Raw genomic sequence first — 20,555 nt, 5'->3', positions numbered from 1 at the left:
TACATGTTGCAGCCTAGTAAGGTCCTGAAACCCTGAAACCTCAAAAGCTCTTTCATATCCTAAAACTGTATCAATATTTCTATCTTGCCACAGGTGAAATTTTGTGCTTTGAGATATTTTGGATAGAATTTCTATAAATTTGAGTTAATCTGAAAGTTTCCTGTACAGTTTCTTGGGAACAAGTCATTTCCTCAGCATAAATAATCAATCAGTCTCAGTTTAGCCACTAGTAGTGCCCATTTTTCTAAAATGGCTATAAAAACACTTGCAGACATCAAGTTCATTAGATGACTCAGCATTCAGCATGTTTGCTAGGAGTTCTGCTTCACTTTCTTATCAGCTACCTGAAACAGTCCCTGAAATCCCCACCATCAGTGAAAAGCAAGCATCCTAACCAGAGCACTCCTTGATTTGCAGTACAGAATTTCAAGATTAGAAAAGGCTTTCAGCTTCCAGACCTAAAATTGACTACTTTAAGTATTCTAAGCTTTCTTCCAAAGAAAGGGCAGTTGTCTTGCTCCCTTTCCAAAAATGACTCAAGTCTAACAACTGATGTAGCAGAGCAAAGAGAAGAGCTTATGAATAAAGGCTCAAACTTACCCAAGGCACTAGGCGAGAAAGAGAGCAATGGCAGGAAAAGGCAATCACTATTTCCCTTTTGAGACTGAAATCTACTTTTCTTGTAGGAAACAGTTTACTCTCCATTATAATGGAGAGAAGGCAAAGATGAAGGCAAATGAGAAACAGATTACAGCCCTTCAGCAAGTTCCTGCATAGTTCCACACAATTCAGGGCTGTGGCTGACCATATCCCAAGATGGGTTCCACAGCAACAAGTCAGACTTGTCAAGCCAAAGCCCAAGCCTTGGCCAAACATTACAACAAAGCCAAAGCCCTTGTTTTGTCTAACATGCACGTCTCCCATAAATTAAATATTTTGTCATCAGAACAAGATTGTGAATTTTTCTTATGGACGTTGGAAAATGAAGTCAATATATTATTTTTTTATCAATTCTGCTGTCACAAAAGAAGAGGTAAAAACCAGTACCCAGAGCATGCTCAGGGAGCAGAAGCCAATTTCAGAAATGACCGTGGTCAGAGAAACTGACACTTGACACATTACCTAAAAGGCAAATGCACGAGCAATAGCATCAATCTAGAACACACAGAAACCTTACTTGGTGCAATAGTTGCATGTGGCCGACATGGTGGGATGGGATATGGAACTGGTTTGTGTGGATTGTACGTTGATGGAGCCTACATAAACAAGAAACAAATGCAGAAAAGCAATAGTGAAAGCATTACCTAGTGTTTCTCAGACAAAAAGCTATCATTAAGATTCTACTACAGACAGGCATTCTTTACTACAAATATACGTGATATGAAATTTTTTCATCACATCCATAGTGACTGTAAGCATTTCACTCTTTCTGAAAAGATTGAAACAAACATCACTAGTATACCTTTAAATTTTAATAGAAAACTGAGGAGAGAGGAAAGGGAACTCCTTTCTGCCTTGTAGTTCTCACACTCTGCAGTCTTGGACTGACTTCTCATTTTTCAGGTTTAGCACATTTAAAATTAGCAAATATTTCTGAATGTACCTGTGCCTTTAAAATAATACAGCTTTGTGGGAAACATAATAAAAGTGATAATAAAACATTTGAACAATACCTCAAAGTAGTAACAGGTTCACTAAAAGTTTGTCCCACATGCTTAAAAATTCAAAATGCATTATCAGCTGTCAAGAAACAAGAACCTCTTTCTAAGGCACTTCAGTAATTCAAGTGTCAAAGATGGAGGCATTTTCTGTGTTCATGTGAGAAATCCTCAGAGAGCAGCTCATACTAGACTACTAAAAATGATTCTAGCTTTCTCTTCTGCTACTGTAGTTTAAATTCTGTCTTCAAATGCACATACATTATATCGAGCAGAGAATCCTCCCCCTCTACAGATGAAAACTAGAGCTCATTTTCAAGTTAAAAAAATACTAGGTCATATTCATTACAGAAATTTAGCTTCAATTAAATTGCTGCTCTACAGTCTGCTTGCAACATAACAGTACTTTATAACAAAGCCTTGTTGAGTTGGCTGGTGGTTGTTTCGGGGGTTTTTTGAAGTTTCATGTATTTATTAATTTTTTAGACATACTGGTTTGGATGGGCCAAGTATACGGGCTGCTATTCCCTTTCCTTCATTAGTACATTCTTCTGTGTCCTTTTTGATAGGGGTTCCCTGGAACAAAAGAAAATGAAACCAAGCATTAGTTTAGAAATAAACTCCAAACTACCACACCTTGCTGTACAGCTCAGCCATATTTTTTTTCTGAACTACATTTGAATTTTTGAACATTCTGAAAGTAACCATGTTTGCCATGAAAAAAAAAACAACAACCCACCTGTTTTAGGCTTGTAACGAGTAAGAGCATTCCAACAGCTTGGTTTGTAACACTGAGCTTTTGTGAAGAGAGGCAATTCTGCATTTTGACTTTTGGACGTGATAACATTAATTTCAGTTAATTTTTCTGTCCCTTAAGTGTTCACAAGTAGTGCTTAAGAGCCACACTGAGATTAGCAGTAGTACTGTATTGGCAATATTAGGTCACCTTCTCAACCTATCAAGAAGCCTCTTGACACCTCTCCTCATTCTGCCAAATACAATGTTTTCCTGATATGAACAATGTCTTGTTTATGAAATAATCTTTACCTGAAGCAGCATAGAAGGAATGGGCAAACAAAAGTAATACAAGTTCCCTATAAATGTGGAATGCGCTGAAACAAACAAACAAACCAACAAACCCACTTTGGTTTTGATTCCACTCTCCCTTCCATGTATATGAATTCTGAGTGTGGTTATACCACAATGAATCTTAAATCAAGGGTTCATTTGTGAAAAGCAAAAGCATAGGATCATGCTTACTGGAAAAATTCCATTTATGCGGCTTGGTTTGCCCTTGGGATAAGGATTGCCAGGAATCATGCCACAGGATGATATCATAGCATGAGGAGCCTTACAACCTGTTTTTGAAGCCTGCAAAATAATCAAGAAAGAATATTATTTGCTATCAAATTCAATGCCCTAAAGAAAGTAGTTATTATTTCATGACATGTAGACTGCATGAATCAACCTACACAGAACAACCGAAGTCTGAGTCTCAAATCTTATTCCAAATACTCTAAACAGTGTAAACTTCTGCCCAAGTACCCCCTGCTTACACTGAACTAGGGCTTAAGCACTTGGTGTTCTCTAAAACAAACAGTTTTCTCCAGCATAAGTTGCAATTCTGTGTCATTTTTTCCATATGTTCCTAATGCCTGACAAAAACTTCACCTTCTGTTGCACGTGCTCTTATCTTTTTTGCAGTTGTTTCAGCTTCTCTTACACCAGTATCTCCCTGAAGTCCTCATGTTAAACCCTGACCCCACAATGACCACAAGGATGCAAACGGAATCCTAACAGAACCAAGGATATTAGTTTATCTTGGTTACCTGTTCAAGAATTCTTCTGCATCTTTTCTTCTCTGACATATTAATTCTGAACAAATCTTCAATAAGGCGATAATTCTGGGCATCAACAATGTTCCTATAAAGACATTGACAGAGAATTACTGCCATTCCATTTGCATAAGTTGAAACAATTCACCACTGAAAAGTGACCCACATTTAGTTAGTCACTACCCAAAAGCACATTAAAAAAACATAATTAGTTCCGATCATAATATTACTATTATTAAAGTAAAAATCCTAGGCTTAAAAATGGACTTCATACCTCTAAGTAAAACATGGCATTTGAACAAATATCAGCACAGAACAATGGATGATGATGGCTAAACTTTATTGCAAAAGTACAGAGAAAAAATGAATTGCGCATCACAATAGTTCATTAGAAAGCTTTAATTACTACTAACACACAATTCCTAGCACAGCGGAAAACCAGCAGCTGCTCAATTTGCTTTTTGCCAGTCTGGTAGAAAAAAAACTTTTCATCTCATTTAGAATGAAAAAGATAATTCCTAGTAAATCTCTCTAAGTTCTGCAGAGCTAGTGAAAGCCTTCATATAGTTCCAAAACTGCTCCTCTCTCTTCTTCCCCAAACAACACTAGACACACCACAGAGAACAAAGTATGTGACTACAAGGAGACCAGTGCCTGCTTCTACCCACCTTTTTCAAAATTCTGACCAATTTTTTACCAGTACTTCTCTGTCAAATGTTACCTGTGCCATCCAAACTATTGGAAATACAATACAGTACCAAAAAAGGAGGACTCCTTAAAGGAGGACATTAGACAGAAATTAAATCAGCAGAACATTGAATGAAGCCATGAAAAACACCTCAAAGAACAGTATTAAAATATGACCAAGCTTTCAGCTTTGTTTACTATTCCTAATTAATGAAGTAAGCAGAACACAGATTCGGGCTAGGATTTGTTATCATGACTCCCCTATTTTGCTCTTGTACTGTAGAAATCCAACAGCTAAGGAAGTTATTGTGCTTTCACCCACATCAGCTGAAGTGTAGCAACTGAAGAGTCCAAGAGGTCCAGTCTCATCACAAGAAGATACAAGGTTAGTCCAATGTGCCACTAACTTTCCTTAGGCTACCCTGCTTTGTTTTGGTCTGAAATAGACAAGGAGCACTGACATGGTTTCCTTAAGCTTAACTCCAAAAGCAAAATCATGTCTGTATCCTCAGACTTAATTGTTTTATTGATATTTGTATCGTGAATTTATATGCCCCAGGAAGTTTACACAGGCTGTAATACAACATTCACAGGGAAGACAGATATGATTAAAGAAAAAAAAAAACAACCCAAACAACCCAAAAAGGAATAACATTTCATAAAATAAATCCCCTGAACCAAGCAGAAGAGTTCCATTTTAAATATGTGTATTAGATCCTCTGAAGTAGCTCTGTTCACTAGGAAAACCCCAACTTTCCCTGTAAATACAAATTTAGAATATCTAAACTTTTTTTTTTTTAGAGACAGTAGATTTGTCAGTTTAAGAGATCCATTTATTTAACTCATTTCTACATATGGAATATTTAGAAGACTTTTCAAAATAGGGTCAATTCCCAGAATTGCCTGGTCTCAATACTTCCAGATTTCAGTGAGCAGTGAAATAAACTTAAGGCCCTCTTGGTTCTCAACAACATTTGAAGACCACAGTAAAAACATTGCCCAAGTGGCAGTCTTCCAGCAGGCAGGAGCCCAAACAGCAGCAAGCACAAGACTCAAATGAAATGTGGAATTTTCCACAATCACAGAATCATTGGTTGGAAGTACCTTGAGTATCATCTAGCTCCAAAGCCTCTCCAGGTGAGCAGAGGCAGCTTTTACCAGACGAGGTTACTCAGAGCCCCATCCAGCCTGGCCTTAAACATTTCCAGGGATGGGGCATCCACAACTTCTCTGGACAACCTGTGCCAGTGCCTCACCAGCCTCACAGCAAAGAATTTCTTCCTAATATCTACTTTAAACCTGCTCTCTTTCAGTGTGAAGCCATTCCCCTTATCCTGTCACTCCATCTCTCTTGCAGGCTCCCTTCTGGTACCGGAAGGCAGCACTTAAGTCACCCAAACTCGTTCCAGGTTGAACAAACGCAATTCTCTCAGTCTTATGTCTACTTCTAATTATTCTTTTAAACAGCCCCATCAGTAATGGATTTCTGCTTTACCTTAACCAGGCACAGTGTACTGTGCTTACTTAATAGGAGTATCTAAAGTTTAATATCCTCAAACATGAGCTAAAACACTCTAAGTTAAGGAACACAGCAGAAGAGATACTTACGAAGCTAAGATTTCAAGGGCAATAAGTTTATCTTTACTGAATGTGAAGCAGTTGAGAATATTAACCATTTTTGATGCTGGAACTGCCACTATTTTCTGATAAGGAAAAAAAGAAAAAAGTGTGTATAAAATAAAGCAGTACAACTATTTTAAACTCAGAATACAATTCAGTAACAGCTTCCTATCGTGTATTTCAGTAACTTTTAATATCCTTTCCCTCCCATTGGGAAGGAGACTCTATATGCTAAATTATGAAAAAGCAGCTCCAAAAAGCACTCACCAACCAAAAACAAATAAGGAGAGTTAACAAGAGTTACAAAGGGTTACATCTTTTCCTGTGATACACAGGAAAGGAAAAGCTACTTTAGTCAGAAGAGATACCCCAATTATAAGTATGACATTTCATAGCTTGATACCACTGAAGGAGATGAAGAAGAAACTCTGAAGATTTTAAAGGGTATATTGACTCATCAGTTGAAAAGTAGGTGTCGTAAAATTGACATTAAGAAAGCAAATTTATTCCACAAGATCATGTCACAAGAACTTACATGTTGTAAAGCTTTTATTGCCTTAAGCTGTGGTTCTGCCCAGGAGAAGTATCTCAGTAATTCAACAACCTGTAACAGTAAGGCCTTCAATTAATCCTTCAGATATATTAAAAATGTATACTAACAGCATCAATATGACCTTTCCACTTTTGTAGCACATTGGTATTCTGCTAAAAAACATCTGTCTGTGATGTTTGATTGTCAGTGCCTACCAGCATCTAGCCTTCTTTTTATTTCTAAGTAGGCACCTAAAAATTCTATTTTATGAGACAATGATTTTTAATGGAAATATTTAAAATATTTACTTTTTGACATATATTAGAAAATATGAATAACAATATCACTGTATTAGAATAAGTAAAAAAAAAAAAAAAATAACAAACAAGTATCTCTGAAAAAGCTTATCAACAGTCATGATCCCAAACAGCATATTCCCAAACATATACCAAAAAAAAGCCAGCAGGAAAAGAGGAAAAAGAAAACCTACATATTATCATATATATTATTGCTACATCTCTAGACAATACACGTGAAACAATCCTAAATTACGTCACAATAAATTTATACCATTTTCCAGTCACAAGAAGAATGAAAATGTAGTGATTTTGAAAAGCGACTTGGAACTCTTTAATAGTCATGCTATTATCATGCTATAATAATAAGGAATTAAATCTCCTTAGTTAATAAATATGAAAAGCTAGTATGATCAGCCTCAGTATGACTGGGGACAATTAATTTGTATTACTGAATACACAAAAACAATAGCTCCCATTAAACCCATAACAGTGTTGACTTTACCTGTTCACTGGAAAAGTATCCATGAACATATTCAATAGCTTTTAATTTGTACTCTGTCAATACAGCCTAAAAGATATAGAAAAAATAAGGATGCATAATTAGCGACTCAAAAGTTATAATTATAGCACAACCATCTGCTGATCTATTAATCTAAAATCTGCCCCTACAAAGTGACATTTGTAGCAATTACACTGCAGCATTTTGAAGTTAACAGTGTATTTCTTAGGTAACTGAGAACAGTGAAAAGCAGGAAGATGTGATTTAATTTTTCTGTTAAAAAAAACCCTCATTTTTTTATTTACTTGATTTTGGTTTTTTGTTGCTGCTTATAACTGTGCTGAGAGAACATCATCACTCTTCTTTTTGCTCCAATGATTTACATCAACTTTAAGTTAAAAAAGATAATACTGTTGATTATTCAGGCAATCTCTTTGCATGGCCCCTGTAAACTAACTGACAAAGTATTTTACTTCTGTGAATTTATGAAGAAATTGGATAACAGTTTATACAGACAGAATTAAATACACAACAGAGCTTGGTCCAGAGGTGGATACTGTCTTACCATTATCCTTACACCTTTCAAATTTTAACATGCAGTCATACTAAACAAAGCACAGTACTTTAATGCAGCCTTTTGGGTTTGTGGCAAGACAGTTTTGTTGATAACCACGTGAGCTGTCTAATAGCCAGCTAACTCCTTCCTCCCTCCTCTGTACCCAGTCCTCTGTGACAGGTACAGGATGTAAAGACAGCTAACAGCTGAATTCCTGCCCCAAGCCGGTGAAAACTTCTTTCTTCCACAGTATCCAAGTACCGCCTCCAACGCTAGACCTCGTGTATTCTCAAACCACCTTTAGCTATACCCACACCCCCACTTCCATCTTCCTCCCAACAGTCCTAGAATCCACCCCCAGCCCTCGATTTTTTGTTCTTGTCCCTCCACACAGACAGACACAAAGGTCTCCATCACTGTGAGTAAGTAGCTCAGGTGCACAGAAACACGCTTGGATGCTGTTTGAGGACACCCTCCTCCTTTTCTCTACCTCATTAAGAGACAAACACTACCAGACGCACTGAAGTCACAGGCAAGAATGAATTTCTGTTTTCATGCTCATTTTTTCTTCTACCCCTTCCTCCTCTTCATGTGTTTTGGAAAAAAGCAGGGTATGTCTTTTTTATTATTGAAACAATTGTTACTTTTCCTTCTTAAATCAACAACTGAATGACTTTATTACAAGTGTACAAACAGAAAGCACTGCTATGCATATTTATGGCAGGAACAAACAAACAAAACTCCCAAAGTTTATTTTGCTAGTACTTGTAAATGCATACAGAGAGAAGCAGAAGCTACACATGAAGACATTTAAATAATTATTCCTGCTAACTGTAGGACTGAAAATGGAACATGCCAACACAACAAACTTGTAAATCACATAATAAAGAAGGTTCTACCACAGAGTCAGAAATGAAGCTTAAATAAAAACATAGCAACAAAGACTCAAAATCGGCATTTGAACAATGAATGTTACACCACAACAGCACAACTATTATTAACACAGCACAGCACTGATCCTTAGATCAACAGCAAGTTGGAATACAGGAATACAGTCAGATAGCATAGAGGAAACATAATTGCCTAAAATCACATGTCTAAACCCTTTTGTCTGAAGTCTTTAGTAATCATAGAGCGTATTCTGAAGGACTGCACTGCAGTAATATAATTGAAACATTACTCCCTCCCACCATCAATCATCAGAGAAAGCATTCATGTGCTAGCCATCCCTTGATTTTTTTTCTTTCTGTGGTTCCCAGATTTTCCACACAAATTCATAAGCTGGGAGGGAAGTCCACACCCTGAAATATCTTCGACTGTCATGTTCCTAGCTATTTTATAAAGGAGACTTTATGACCATGACCTTATGCAAATATGTAGTTGTGATAAAAAAGATACCCCTGGGGCTTCTGTTTAACAGTTTTATACCTGTTTGGTTTTATACCTCGTTATGTTGCAAAATAATAATACTGCAATTTCAGCCATCACTCCCTCACACCGAAGAGAAACTGAACTGAAACTCAAATCCAGTTGAGTTCGGATCCGAGTCCAGATAAAGGAAATTTACCTCCCCTAAACAAACCAACACAACAAAAAACTCTGCTTAAAACAAAAATGCTATGGATCGCTCTTCTGCCACGAGCAAATCTCATCTGAAACAAGTCCTTCATGTCACACTAAGACACCTTCGGCAGGTAAACTGTTCTACTGTGACACTTAAATATCCTCTGCTTAACCACAGCAAAATACATAATCACAGGTTTCTGCTTCCCAGGCAAAACAAGAAACATTAATCTCAAAAGATTCTGATTTTTTCCTCTCTCCTTTTCTCCTTCTAGCATTTGGGGAAGTGTGCCAACCACTAACCTGGAGCCTTCCTGTTAAAAGCAGGCCCCCGTGCAGAGAGAAACCAGGGCCCTGCAAGTCACAAGGAAGCCCAGGTTTGTATCTCTGCCCCCCACAACCAGCAGTATTTTGCTCGGAGAGTTTTCAAACAGGAGATGCAGAAACACAGCTCAGAGAACGCATCGAAACGCAGGATTCACATCCCAGAGGAAGAAGGTGTGCACAGCACACTCCTGAGCTGTGGGAGACGTGACTTCCAACAAGGACTAACAGGGTGCAGCTCAGAAATCTCACGTCCTATTTGTGCACCGTACCTCCTAAACCAGCGTGTAAAAGGTGGCTACTCCACACTGTCTCCGCACAGGCCAAACAAATGCAGCCCTTCCCCCCACAGAAAACATGCTTGGCTACTTTTGTTTTTCTTTCTCATCTTCCTTGAAAGTCAAAATGCTGCAGTAACCTTATCCAAGTGCTCATTTGAAATGAGGGCTCAGGGATCATCCACCCTTGCCGTGGGCAGGGACACCTCCCACTGGACCAGGTTGCCCAAGGCCTTGTCCAACCTGGCCTCGAACACTGCCAGCACTGGGGCATCCACAGCCTCCCTGGGCAACCTGGTGCAGTGTCACTGCCCGCACAGTAAAGAATTTCTTGTTAATATCTAACCTAAATGCCCCCCCGCTTTCAGTTTGTAGCCATTACTCCTTGTCCTATGGTCCATCAACAAATGATTAAACTAACACACAAAAGGAGAATTTACCTTCCTAATTTCATCCAGCACGGTTTCAAATGATTTCTTATCCATCTTGATTAGTGCATTCAATGCCGACACTTAAACGTGGAGAAAATATAAAATACAAGTGGTTTCTTTTAAAAAAAAAAAATAATAAAAAAGAAGACCAGAAAAAAAACAAAACAAAAAACCCGCAGCACCAAAAAAACCCTAAGTGTCTCTGAGCATACAGGAAAAAACGATTTGGAAAAGAAAAAAAAAATAAAAATGCCGGGCACGGAAGGCGGCCAGGGCTGTCCTCGGCCCCAGGGATGGAGCGCTGCCGCCTCTGCAGCGGCGGACACGGAGACAAAGGCGCCCTCCGGGAGGCGCCCGATGCGCCCGCTCCCCGCGCGTCCCGCGGGAAGGGAAGGGAAGGGAAGGGAAGGGAAGGGAAGGGAAGGGAAGGGAAGGGAAGGGAAGGGAAGGGAAGGGAAGGGAAGGGAAGGGAAGGGAAGGGAAGGGAAGGGAAGGGAAGGGAAGGAGCGGAGGCCGCCCTGCTCAGCACGCGGCAGGGCGGCTCGGGCCGCCCCCGCAGAGCATCGTTCGCGGCGCCGCTGCCCTGTGACCCCGGCGAGCAGAGCCGGTACGGACCCGGGAGGCCCTCGGGGCAGGTGAGCAAGGCGGCACGGGAGCGGCGTGAACCCGCAGACAGCGCACCCCCTCCGCCGGTCCCGCCTCCCCGCCGTCGCGCCCCTATAGCATCACAGCACGGAGCGAAGGCCCTTTTCCACACTGGGCGACGACAGCGATGCCTGCGCGGGAGCGGCGGGAACTCGGGGCGGACTCACCCCTCGCCCGGCTCCCGGCGGCACACCGAAGCGCTGAGCGCTGCCCGTGGGCGCCGCCGCGCCCGCCCCGCTCCGCCGCCGCCGCGCCGCCGCCCCCGGGCCCGGGCCCGGCACGGCGCGGGGAGCAGCGGCCGCCGGGGCGGTGTGGGAGGGGCCGCGGCCACGTGGCTGCCATGGCAACCGGGCCAGCCCCCGGGAGGCGGGAGCGGCCGCGGGGCCGGGGCTGTTATGGCCGCCATGGCCGGGACGCTGCTGGCTCTGCTGGCCGTGCTCGGCGGCTCCCAGGTGCGCGGCGGCCGCTCGGGGCTTCGTGCCGGGGCCTCTGGTTAGGGTGGGCAGCAGGGAGGGCCGGAGCCGGCGGGGCGGGGGGTGCGAGCGGCGCCCCGGGACCCTTTCGCTCTCGGTTCCAGGCGGAGGCTGCGGCCCTGGGCGGCTCCGCAGCCTCGCCGCCTGCCCGGGGCGGCCCCTTCCAGGGGGTTCAGGCAGTGTGCTGCGCTCCAGCGAGGGAAAAGGAGTCTGTGGGCGAATAATTTCCCGCTCGATACCGACGGGTGTTTTCCTTGCTTGACTGCTACGGTTTTGCTTCATGATAGCCCAGCCTGTCGGTCCGCAGCTCTGTGTCATCAGTGTGTGCCCTGGTCCCGGCAGGGCGGGGAACAGGAATGCCAGGTGGCCCTGAGCCTTCAGGACCTCCTGCGTTACTTCTTAGCTCTGTGCTGAGTGCTCTGTTTCAATGCTTACCTTGCAACAGTGCTTAGCTTCCACTCTGCTGCTGGAAAAATAGAACAAGACGGTGCAAGATTATTTTTTCTAGTATAATTTAAAAGGTGTACATTGACCCGAGTCTGACTGTTCTGGGCATTTTACACTTCTTCTTTTCCAAGATGTAGTTTCCTTTGGTGACCTGTATTATTTTTTTCTTTTTATTATTTTCACCTCCTGAAGTGGCTACTGAATCTGGTGCATTTGAAACCTGTACTGTTCATTTTGGAGAGTGATTTACAGATATTAACAGCAACTCTGGTAGAAGAAATTTCAGGGTGTGTGTTTTGCCTTCTAATTCCAGAGGTCCCCAATCCAAAGGACTTGGTTAGCTAGCTTTCAGGTTGTTTAAGCTTTCCCACTTGCAGTCCAAACCCCTGGCTGCAAACCTGCTGCTGTTTGTTTTGTTAATTTAAATTTAATAAATTAATTTATGATGTTTTGACACGCAGTTGCTTTCAGCTGCTATTTCCTTTGATCCCACCCTCATGGAATTTGAATACTATATATTTATTTTGTATTTTCAGGTTTTAAAAGCAGAGGACTTCTTTCCTTGGAGGGGAGAGCAGCAGATGTACAAGCTGGACATAGGCTGGCCTAAAACTCCAGAACACTTCACTGGCCAAACATTTTGTGTTGCTGTTGACTCTCTCCATGGTTTGGTCTATGTAGGACAAGTGAGTGGGAATACTGTATTTCTCCCTGTGGTTGTTTTGTGGGTTTTTTGCCTTTAAAGGATCTAGTTAAGATTAGGATTTTTATGTGTTTATAAATATATATTTATTTACACACTTTTATATATATGGATAATTCTTGTATTGAACACAGAGAAAATATGAGCAGAGATGTCTCTGCTATATCTATTTTTGAAAATAGCTCTGGCACAACATTTGTTTGTGGTTTGTTTTTTTTTTTAAAGTGTTACATTTCTCTGGTATCCAACTTAACTGAGTTGCAGCAGCTTGTTCCCTTACCTCTAACATAAAATGTGATTGTGGGGCAACTCAGTCTTCCATTCTTTGAGGCCTTGTCCCATGAAATCAAAACCACACAGCTCTTTCAACCAGTTAGAATAATCGGAGTTAAATTATTTCCTGTACCCAGGTCCATGTCTTAGTATCTCTAGGCCATGGATAAGACGTTCTCTCCATGGGATGTGGTAGGAATTTCTCATAAAGCACGGTGTGAGTACTTGAATGCCATGCAGCAAATAAGCACAGTTGCAGTTTTTCATTCCCATTACGTTGGGCATGCTTTTCAGCAGGAACACAAGATCACAATTCAAGCTGAAGACCAGGGTAGCTGCAGGCATTTGGCTGCTCTGAAAGCTGGACTCTGTGTGATGTAAGGTGAAAGTCTAGACTGACTGGAAGGTTTTCATGCTAAATTTAGACCCTTATCTTGTTTTCCTTTTCTAGCTGGAAAAAGAGTTCTAGCAGACAATTATGTCAGGAGATTCTTTCAATTCATGAAGCATAGCAAAAACATCACAAAGAGGAATTTTATATTATAAGTTTTATTTTTATTTTTTTATTTTTACTCAATATGTTTTCTTTAGAACTTCTTTTGCCTTTTCAGAGGGGAGACAATGTGCCAAAGGTACTTGTATTCTCAGAAGAAGGCTATTTTCTTCACTCCTGGAATGATACAGTTGAAATGCCTCATGGTATCTTTGTATGGAACACTGCAACAGAAAGTTCAGTGTGGATCACAGATGTTGGGACAGGTATGCATGGTGGTGATATGAGAAATATTCAGTGGAGATGAACATGTAATATTGCTTTAAACAACTTGCTTATTTAAGTCTCTCAAGTAATTCTGAGATAGATTTGTGCTTTTCTTGCCATGAACAGACTTCTCAGGTGCTGCACAAAATAATCTGAAGTTTCATGAGTTGTGCTGTGTTTCTGCTTACAGCTGCTGAGATCAATCAGCACTCCTCCCTGCTGCCCAGAAGTATAAGGGAAAAAAGACTGATAGACTTAGGTTTAGCCTGGCTAGACCTAGTTTTAGTGATCTTAATACAATGGATGAATAGTGTTATAGCATGTGGATTTACTAACCCACTGTCATAATCTCATTATAGAATTTTGTCTATTAAATATATTAATATCACCTTTGAGTACTGGATTTTAAATCTTTGCAGTTAGTTTTAATACTTGAATTTTGTTTTGTTAAGATGTTTTTGCACTTTCTTTTTTCCTTGATTCAGGGAAATATGGACACACAGTGAAACAGTATAGCCCTTTGGGTAAACTTAAGCAGGTTTTGGGCACACCAGGTAATGCTGGTTCAAGTTTGATTCCCCTGCAGTTTGATCAACCAGCAGAGATCTTTGTGGAGGAAACTGGAGAAATCTATGTTGTTGATGGAGATGGAGGAATGAACAACAGATTGCTCAAACTGTCAGATGGTATGGAAAAAGGAACTGTTGCTGTAGTTGACCATTGAAAACTGGATTTTAAATAACATGACTCGGGAATACTTCTATGCAAGTACTAGGCAGAATTGTCATTTAACTTTAGTTTGAAGATCCTTATTAAATCCTGTTTTACTGCTTGTCACTTCAGGAGAAATCTAGTCATTCATGAGAAGAGGCTGAGAGAGTGACTTTGTTTAGTGTACATGAAAAAAAGCTAAGGTCTTTTTGCTGTCTTCAAGTCACTGAAAGGAGGCTAGAGAGAAGACAGAGACCCATGTTTCTTGAAGATATGCAGTGAAAAATGAGGAACACAGAGCAAAAGGTTCAAGAGGGGTGAATTTCCAGTTGGATTTTTGTTAGAAAACATTCAGAGTAAGGGTTGTCAGTGAATGACAGGGTGGCCCAAAGATGGTTTGCACTCTCCATTCCTGTAGATGCTCAAAAGCTGATGAGTTATGGCCAACTTGATCTAACTTCAGAGTTGGATTTTTTTATCAAAGTCCTGCTTTGAGAAGCAGGTTGGACCAGGCAGTGTCTGGAGAACTTTTACACTTACATTGTTCTGTGATTCTAATTAGCTCGCTCATACTCCTCAGTTAGGGCAGTGACTAAAGAGTCTACACATGCTCACAGTTGGAATAGTGGAGGAGCTACTGTGTCTCCATTGTGCTATCATAAAACAGATAGTTTCCTAAAACCTAGTTTACATAATGGTAAATTGTTAAAAGTAAAATCTTCCAGGTAACGTGTGTTAAAAAATCAATTTAGGAAACAAATGAATAGCATAATCAGACAACTTCTTTTTTTTTTCCTTTTTTTTTAAATTTAGTGCTTAACAGAACCTTGAAGTATGGCTCTTATGTATTACTGGCTACTTTTCTGTAGCCATAATCCTGAAACCACTAATAATAATACTGTAGTAGTCATATTTTCTCTCAGATTTATGTATTGGTGGTACTGTGTTTAAACAGTTTAGAAATCTCAGCTTTTACAAATTACCCAAAGTAACTTTGCAAGAGAATGACTTAAAAGTTATTTGTTGTTTTCTCACTGTGATTTTTTTACTTTTTTTCATGGCGTTTAGACTACAAAGAGATATGGCTGACTGGAACAAATGGGAGCGGCGTTGGTCAGTTCAAGATTCCTCACAGTGTAACAGTGGATGCTTTTGGACGGGTAAAGAATTAAGGAAATTTTCTTATTTCATCTTTCAACAGACTTGAACAAAACAAAATGCATTTCTTTTTTGTTTAAACTGTTGTGATCTGTGTCACTTTATGGGTTTAGAGTTTTCAGTGTGATATAGTCCCGAGCTGAAGTTTCATACTGCAGGTTCTATGGAAGCAGCTAAGCCCAAGGTTTACACCAGGAACCTGACAACTTACACTGTCAATGTCCATGCAACAACAGTGTTGCAGGAGTGTTCCTCCTGCAGTTTGTAACAGGTTGCCACAGGTGAGACTACAGAAATGTGTTCTGTAATAAATAAAAGCACTTCTGTTTCTTCATGTAGAAGCAGCAGCCTGCTCGGGCCATCCTGACCTTGATTAACAGCTCTTCTTTTCCCATGGGGAAGTGCATACCAAAGGATTGAGTCCAGCCATAAACACCTGTGCTTTGGTGTGCAACCCAGAAAACTGGGCTGAGAATGTGTGTGGGATGAATGATAAGAGCTAGAAACATCGGCTTTACTCTCCTTGGATTTTTTGTGGTTACTTTCTCTCGCCTGCTGGTTGGCTGTGTAGTTGATCCTAAAACTTGGGCACAAAAGAAACATATAAATACTCCAGAGTGTTTATTAAAGACGATCCTGCTAGATGACAAAGTGGTGGTCTGTTATCCTCAGTCACTACACTTCAGGGGGCTTTAATTTCATATTTGCAAATTCCAAATAAGCTTTAGGTAGTAGTGAAGCTCTAGCTATGTTGTGGACATTACTCTCTTTTACATGCAGCTCAAGGCATTCCAAGAGATTGCTTCTGCCAGGTGTTAATTGTAGTCTGGCTTTTGGTCTGCCAGTCCTAGAGAGGAATTATGCAGTCACTTCTTAACCTGTTTCAGGGGAAACAAGATTGCTTCACTAAAACACCACTGGTTGAAGCTATTTCTGCTGATGCTGTCTGAATCAGAATAAGTGCATATAAAAATCAATTCTCTGCCAAAACTGGCAGAGTGGGAGCAAAAACTGGAGGAGCATGGTCACTTTAGGCTGCAGGGTAACCATGAGTTTATTCATTCAAAGACAATGACTGGGATGAGCTACAATTTTACTGCAAACATAGTGTTGATCATCAGTTTAGATTGAGAATTAATTATTAATTCATAAGTAGTGTAAGAGAATGCTGTAGTAATGCTTCATTTTAAAACAGTGATGAAAGATGTAAGGTTATGTTTATTGCTCCCTTTTTGGTGATAGAAAAGTCATGAAGTTTACTTATCAGACTGACAATTTGTCAACAGCTAAAACTTCAGTGATTGTTGCACAAAAGATGCCTTCATTGGAACTGTCTAGTGCTTTTGCTAGCTTGCAGTGTTTGTGGACCCAGTTAACACAGGGTGGGACAGAGACAAAACTGCTTAGACAGCTAAACATTCTCTAAGAGTTTAAATGGCTCAATGTTTGTAGCAGTATTAGGTATATCAGGAGTGTTTGCAGATTATGATCATGAAATGAGAGTACCATTGGTAAACAAAATGCAGGTGACAGACCTTTAGACAGATCTTCAGAATTTAATAGGTGGAAATATATCTTCATTGTAGGGATAAAAATCCTACCAAATATATCAATACAGCCACAGAAAAGAAGAGAAAGCACTGATTGCTCTGTTAAAGTAGAATAAAATAATTTGTGTATGTTAACTGCAGGTCAGTTTTGGTTTATATCTGGAAGTCAGATCTACTGATTTTCTTTTGAATGGAAAAGTATACATTCTTCCAGGGTACATTCTTCCATTTTTACTACAGGGCACTTTGGTCTTGTAAGAAACAAATGCATTTAATTTGTTCTATTTGTTGACAGCCATGATTTTTTTATTAACAGGTATGGGTTGCAGACAGAGGCAACAAGAGAATCCAAGTGTTTGATAAAGTCACAGGAGAATGGCTTGGGTCTTGGAGTGGCTGTTTTTCAGAAGATGGACCCTACTCTGTCAGGTATTGTTGAACAGTTCTACAAGCATGCAGTTACATAAATAAGGTGTACTCTTACCGATGAATTAAAATGTTGATATTTAATGCCTGCTGACAAGGAGTTAACTAGTGTAATAACATGCTGGGTATCCTAACATAAGCAAAGATCTGCACAGCTGCATCTTGACAGGGAAATCCTGGCTGTGTAACAAGCCCTGTGGATTTGAATGCAGGATTCACTTTAAAGTTGTTATGTTATTAACCTTACTGTTGCAGCTTTTACAGGAAGAAAGATTTTCTTGAATGAGTTTTCTGTAGCATAATGTGTCTTAATGATGAAGAGCGAGGCTTACAACTTAATGTCCAATGTTACATTTCATTTTGACAGTCATAGCCTTTGAAACTGTGACTGTTAAAGAGGTTTTGTTTGTGTTAAAATGAGATGTCATATGGAGTTCACAGTTCAAAAATATGTTTATCTTTCACAGGTTTACTGCTGATTACAAATACCTGATTGTAGCTCAGCTGAATATCAACCGGTTGGCAATCTTGGCAGCACCTCCAGTTGGCTCCATTGGGGATTGTGTCATGGTCCACAGTGTCCAGCTGGCTGATGAAACCAAACCACATCTTGTGGATGTAGACATGAGGCATGGAGCAATCTATGTTGCAGAGATTGGAGCCCAGCAAGTACAAAAATATGTACCCTTAAGCTGATGGTTTCCCACAACTGCCATGGCACAAGCTGTGTGACATTTACGACCTATGACCACATTTCCTTGAGATTTTTATAGCTTTTGTTCCCAGAACTCTAGAGCTAAGACTCTGTCCTAGCTGTTGTGGAGTTCTGGAGAAATACTTGGTCTTCAGCTGTTACTTGTTTAAGTAATGATGTGGTGGCTTTTACTTTTGTTGCAATTATAAAATAAGCATTTTAATTTTATTATATAAAACTTTACAAACACAACTGTTGATCTTAATATATGGGGTCAACTTGGGGCTCTACTTAGACTGTGTGTGTTGTTAAATGGTCAGAAATGTCTGAAAGAAGTTTTATAAATTATTTCCTGGGACAAGAGCACTTCATTTCAATGTTTCTTCACTTTGTTTTTTGAATGGTTGTGCTGATGCTGTCCAACAGAGAATATAAGGATGTGTCTCAGTGTTAAATTAGATGCTGCTGGATATTGGTGTCAGTACTGATACTGGCATCTGCCTTAGGGGGTTAATGACATAAGTATTGAAATCTGTTTTCAGATTCACAGATATAGCTCTAGCTAAAGCCATAAAGTCTGTAATAAGCTTGAGCTGAATTGATATTAGACACTTCAAACTAAATTAAAAGTATCTGCACAGCAGCCAAGTACTGATTCTTAACTAAATCAGTTCTTAACCTTAGTTGATTTATATCAGCGTGAGTTTTCTGTTCCATAAGATTTCAGAGTGGAACATATTGAGGTTTGAGCCACGTAAGTTCCTCAAGAAAAATCTGCAGTTTGCTAGGAAAGTCTTAGTCAGCAGTAGGGACTGGGAGACATATGATTTTCTTCTGATTTAATTAAAGCTCTGTTAACAGCAGAAATTGTTAACAGCAAGGCATCTGTTTTAATTTATTTCCAGAACTCAGACTTCATCAACTCCATTAATGTGTAGAGTTAAGTTTCTTACACTATATTATAGCAGATGTCTCTAAGCTCTGTCCTAAAAAATCCTGCCTCTCCATTCCCAGAACAAAATGATTCTGCTTTCTTTACATGTTGCTACAAGATTTTAAGTTCACTTTAAAATACTGAACAGAGGGAACCAAGTATGGGAAAACTGGGATGGGGAAGATGACAAGGCAGGAATGAGACCATGGCTAACTGATTACCATGGTAAAACTGTGGATCCACATTCCATATTTTCTATCTCTTTAAAACATTTGAGAGGATTTTTGCTGTTTCCACACACTTACTCTACTGTGTGGATCATTCCAATGCTAATTACCAGCTAAGAGAGGTACTTTTTTCTACTTTCTTAAAAAGGGAGTATGGAAAATGGAATTGTAGTGATGGGAAATACCTGCTTCAGTAAACATTATCAAAAGCAAATGCTACTTAATTTTGTAGGTTTCAACCTATGATCACAAATTTGTGAGTCAGCAGATGGAAAAGCTATTGAGAAAAGTTAGATTTGTATTTTCTCTGGAAAGTAACTCAGCTGTGGAGCCTGACTGCCTGATTTCAGCACTATTTGAGATTATTGCACTAAATGTGAATGCTTTGTTGTTGGCTACATCCACAACAATAAGACCAGATCCCACCTGGGGCTGCCCTCACTCAAGCCTTAGAAGCAGAACTTCAAGGTTATACACTAGCAAATATGGTCCATCACTCATGTGGTCTTGAATGGGAGCTAGTAAGCAACATTTATTTGCTGAAAAAGTAGCAGCACTTCCTCTAGACCTATGTGGATATGTTCACACAGTGTGTTGTGTGACTTTTCTAACTAGTTTTTTACTAGCTCAGGGATCTCTGTTCTGTGTGCAATTTAGCTATTTCTTGACTACATAAGGTGGGTTTATTTTATAAAATTTAACTGTAAAATCGTTATATTTTAGCATATCTTGGTGGTGTAGGGGGTCCAGGCATACCCATCTTGCTTCACTACATCCTCTCCTTATTTATTTTTAATTTGTCACATCCATTTGAAAATAGAACTCCAAGCTTTCTGGGAACATGTTTTTGTGTTCAGTAAGGCAATATAGTGCACTTTTGGATGTTGACAAATAACTTGCTTGTACAAGTTTCTGTTTGCTGCATGCATCTGCTCTCAGCTCTTTTTTTATGAGCCTTTGCAGCCCCAAGAATTGGAGAGCACCCATCCAGTTTTGTGTGGCTTTACTGAGATAGGCCAAGGTGCCAAAATGTGCCTTGCCACTAGGCATTTGAGCATCTGTGATAACAAGGGACAAGGGATGCTTATTATTGATAATTATCAGATGCTTAGACTCTGTTTTGTCTCTGTGTCTATGACCAGACTGAGAAAATGATTTTGTGCACTAACTTGCTAATTCTCTGAATGTTTTCTTATATATCACCTTGAAAACGATTTCTGAAGAAATGAATAGTATGAGAATTTGATAAAATAAATCGAGAATTTCCCATTA

General features: G+C 39.9%; 2 protein-coding genes across 8 annotated transcripts in view; one reads left to right on the top strand and one right to left on the bottom strand.

The window, feature by feature from the left end:
* Positions 1–11,175, bottom strand: part of PROSER1 (proline and serine rich 1) — a 21,673-nt gene extending 10,498 nt beyond the window's left edge. Inside the window, exons 1-9 of one of the 6 annotated variants that reach the window (XM_086881441.1) lie at positions 11,095–11,175; positions 10,292–10,362; positions 7,134–7,199; positions 6,336–6,404; positions 5,789–5,883; positions 3,488–3,581; positions 2,919–3,029; positions 2,151–2,234; positions 1,178–1,256 (exon numbers count right to left, since the gene is read on the bottom strand). In XM_086881441.1, the coding sequence (XP_086737567.1) occupies positions 1,178–1,256; positions 2,151–2,234; positions 2,919–3,029; positions 3,488–3,581; positions 5,789–5,883; positions 6,336–6,404; positions 7,134–7,199; positions 10,292–10,336 (643 nt within the window). In that variant the 5' untranslated portion in view covers positions 10,337–10,362; positions 11,095–11,175. Of the gene's footprint in view, positions 1–1,177; positions 1,257–2,150; positions 2,235–2,918; positions 3,030–3,487; positions 3,582–5,788; positions 5,884–6,335; positions 6,405–7,133; positions 7,200–10,291; positions 10,363–10,897 lie in introns of all 6 variants that reach the window. The other 5 variants (XM_086881439.1, XM_086881436.1, XM_086881438.1 and 2 more) reach the window with 5 other exon arrangements.
* On the top strand, positions 10,499–20,555 carry NHLRC3 (NHL repeat containing 3). Of its 2 annotated transcripts, none has more exons than XM_086881443.1 (7): positions 10,499–10,917; positions 12,384–12,533; positions 13,435–13,582; positions 14,069–14,269; positions 15,363–15,454; positions 17,319–17,431; positions 17,896–20,555. In XM_086881443.1, the coding sequence occupies exons 1-7, from the start codon at positions 10,576–10,578 to the stop codon at positions 18,122–18,124; spliced, it is 1,275 nt and encodes a 424-aa protein (XP_086737569.1). In that variant the 5' UTR covers positions 10,499–10,575; the 3' UTR covers positions 18,125–20,555. The 2 variants fall into 2 exon arrangements, with proteins under 2 accessions (XP_086737569.1, XP_086737570.1); XM_086881444.1 differs by lacking the exon at positions 10,499–10,917 and adding an exon at positions 11,245–11,379.

Source organism: Cyanistes caeruleus, chromosome 3 (assembly GCF_971803275.1).
Source record: "Cyanistes caeruleus chromosome 3, bCyaCae1.hap1.1, whole genome shotgun sequence".
Lineage (NCBI taxonomy): Eukaryota > Metazoa > Chordata > Aves > Passeriformes > Paridae > Cyanistes > Cyanistes caeruleus.
This window is presented reverse-complemented; position numbering and strand designations above follow the sequence as displayed.